The sequence below is a fragment of the Alnus glutinosa genome, chromosome 1, assembly GCF_958979055.1.
Source record: "Alnus glutinosa chromosome 1, dhAlnGlut1.1, whole genome shotgun sequence".
Taxonomy (NCBI): domain Eukaryota; kingdom Viridiplantae; phylum Streptophyta; class Magnoliopsida; order Fagales; family Betulaceae; genus Alnus; species Alnus glutinosa.
The window spans coordinates 50,584,478-50,587,642 of record NC_084886.1 but is presented as its reverse complement, the minus strand read 5'-3'; the positions used below and the strand labels follow the sequence as shown (position 1 = coordinate 50,587,642).

At 43.4% G+C, this 3,165-nt stretch overlaps 1 protein-coding gene across 1 annotated transcript; it reads left to right on the top strand.

Moving 5' to 3' along the window:
• The first annotated feature begins 2,503 nt into the window (after nt 1–2,503).
• On the top strand, nt 2,504–2,917 carry LOC133861370 (uncharacterized mitochondrial protein AtMg00860-like). Its single transcript, XM_062297156.1, has one exon. The coding sequence runs from the start codon at nt 2,504–2,506 to the stop codon at nt 2,915–2,917; it is 414 nt and encodes a 137-aa protein (XP_062153140.1).
• Nucleotides 2,918–3,165: the final 248 nt, after the last annotated feature.

Below are 3,165 nucleotides of genomic sequence, written 5' to 3'. Positions count from 1 at the left end.
TTCTCCTATGAAGATGGAACTTGGTTACCGCATATGTTAGTGGTGTTAGTGGTTTGCGCAACTACAGATAGGCTATTACGCATGTTTGAGTTGTGGGATCTTTTTAGTTGTAATCCTGCTAGTTTTTAAACTAGCCTCAAAAGCAACATAACGAATTCCATCAAAAACATAAGGAGGATTTACCCTCGAAGAGTCATAAAGTATCCTATTTGCAAATTAGGCTCATAGCAAGTGGTATCAGAGTCGCGTTCCTGCGACTATGGTGGAGGGAACCCGTTACACTCAACTAGCTAAGTCGGTAGCAGCCAACCAGCAGCACACAGCGACACATGAGTAGACTCTTAGGCAGCATACAGAACTCTTGGAGGCTATTAGGGAGCAGATAGCTAGCCTCACCTCCAATGTTGCTGCTATTTCGAACAATATGGTTGTGAATAGCCATACATTCAACCAGCACACTTTTGAGAAGGGGAGTTGTAGTAAGGAGAATCAAGGAGGGAAGGATCCGGAGGCTAACACAGAAAAGAATGGGGAGAACAATGGCCATTCTAGAACTCAGTTGCTGAGCTACAATGAAGGAGGGCTTCAAACTCGAACCTTGAAGTTAGACTTCCTGAGGTTTGATGGGACTGATCCAATGAATTGGATTCTCAAAGCTCAACAGTTCTACAACTACAACCGTACTCCGGAACAACAAAATGTATCCTTTGCTGCCTTCCACATGGAAAGGAAAGCTCTCATATGGTATAATTGGTTAATGGATTCAGGGTATACAGGAGGTTGGGAGGACTTTGTGAGTGCCCTAAAAACCAGATTTGCACCTTCAGCCTTTGATGACCCCATAGAAATCTTCACCAAACTAAAACAAACCTCAACCGTAGAAGATTTCCAAACCCAATTTGAAATTCTGTCTAACCAAATCCAAGGGCTTAGTGAAGAATTCAAGGTTAGTACCTTCTTAAGTGGCCTAAGAGATGAGATTAGGATCATTGCTACCATGCTCAAACCAAGGGACTTAACCACAACCTTTGGATTAGCAAGGTTACAAGAAGAAGAGGTGAAGTTGAGAAGTAGGGGCTAGAAATACCAAACCTGGGGACCAAATTCTTTAGGATATTCCAAGCTAGCCACAAACCCCGGATACCCCAAGACTCCTTGCACCACCTCCACCAGAAACCCAAAACACTACCTCAACCTACAACAACTTCAACCGAAAGCCTAGCATCCCTATCAAGCAATTAACCCCAACCCAAATGCAGGAGCAAAGAGAGAAGGGACTGTGCTACAATTGTGATTAGAAGTTTCAACCAGGCCATAGGTGCAGCCGGCCCAAGTTGTTGTTACTGGAAGGGGTTGATTTTAATGATCCAGAGGAGATAAGTTGAGGAAGTATTACCAGAAGAAGAAGCTGAAGCTGAAGTTGAACCATAGGAGGCTGAGCTGTTAGGCATCTCCTTACATGCATTGGCAGGGGCTGCTACACCAAGAACCATGAGGGTGATGGGAAAGATAAGAGAGCAACTTATAGTGGTTCTCATTGATACAGGGAGCACCCACAGTTTTGTGGACCAGAATTTGGCTAGGAGGATCCGACTGTCAATTGAAACGATGAGCCAAGTGAATGTCATGATAGCCAATGGGGATTTTGTTCCCTGCAAAGGATGTTGTATGCCTATGTCATTACACTTGCGAGGAATGGAGTTCAAGGCAAATCTACACCTCTTGACTTTGGGGGGGTTGTGATGTAGTGTTAGGAGTGGGCTAGTTAGGTACACTGAGTCCCATCCTTTGGGATTTCATTAACCTTACCATGAAATTCAAACACCATAAGCAAGAAGTGCTGCTGCAAAGGCTCATTCCAATTGCTGCCAACTTAGAAGTAGAGGAGGAGGTTCCACAGAAAATTGGGGCCGAGTTCAAAGGGGTATGGCTTCAAGTACTAGGAGCAGAAACACCAAAACTCTAGAGGCTCCAATATCCGGCCATTGCAGAATTATTGAAGGGATACACCGGGTTGTTCCAGGAACCCTCAGACCTGCCTCCCCACAGGAGCTCTGACCAACAAATCCCACTAACTGAAGGGTCACCACCGACATGTGTGAGGCCCTACCGATATCCCTACTACTAGAAGGAGGAGATAGAAAAGCTTGTTCGGGAAATGCTTGCAATAGGAGTCGTAAGGCTGAGCCAAAGCCCCTACTCCTCCCCAGTTCTGCTTGTGAGAAAGGCTCAAGGAAGTTGGAGGCTGTGTGTGGACTACCGAGCATTGAATCAGAATACAATCAAAGATAAGTACCCAATACCCAACATAGATAAACTTTTGGATGAATTATATGGGTTTGTGATTTTTTCCAAGCTAGATCTTAGGTCTGGCTATCACCAAATTAGAATGCATGATGCTGATGTGCCTAAAATTGCCTTTAGGACAAATGAGGGCATTTTGAATTTTTAGTTATGCCCTTTGGGCTAACTAATGCCCCCTCAACCTTCCAAAGTCTTATGAATGACATTTTTAGACCCTACCTTGGGAAGTGTGTACTGGTTTTCTTTGATGATATACAGTAAGAACCTGCAAGACCATTTGAAGCATTTGAAAGTTGTCTTAGAACTCCTCCAACAGCATCAGTTGTATGCTAAGTTGTCTAAGTGTCACTTTGGGTGTCAAGAGGTAAAGTACTTAGGGCATGTTATTTCAGAAGATGGAGTGAAGGCTAACCCTAACAAAATTGATGCAATGCTTAAGTGGCCTGTTCCTAGAAATCCTAAGGCTTTGAGAGGCTTCTTAGGCTTAACTGGATATTATATGAAGTTTGTGAAAGGCTATGGAGGAATTGTAGCCCCCCTCAATAATCTTCTAAAAAAGAATTCATTTGCTTGGAATGAAAATGCAGAAAGGGCATTTAACCAACTCAAATAAGCTATGACAACCCCTCCAGTTCTAGGTTTAATTGACTTTACCAAAGCCTTTATTGTGGAGTGTGATGCATCTGGATAAGGTATAGGGGCAATGCTCATGCAAACTGGGCAACCATTGGCTTATCTCAGTAAAGGACTTAAGGGAAAAAGTTTACACTTGTCTACCTATGAAAATGAGTTATTGGCTTTAGTTATGGCTGTAAGGAAATGGAGGCATTACTTGTTGGGGCAAAGTTTTAAGGTCAGGAC

Excerpts from the sequence above, each read along its gene's own strand:
- LOC133861370 (XM_062297156.1), top strand. The coding sequence starts at position 2,504 with ATGACATTTTTAGACCCTACCTTGGGAAGTGTGTACTGGTTTTCTTTG.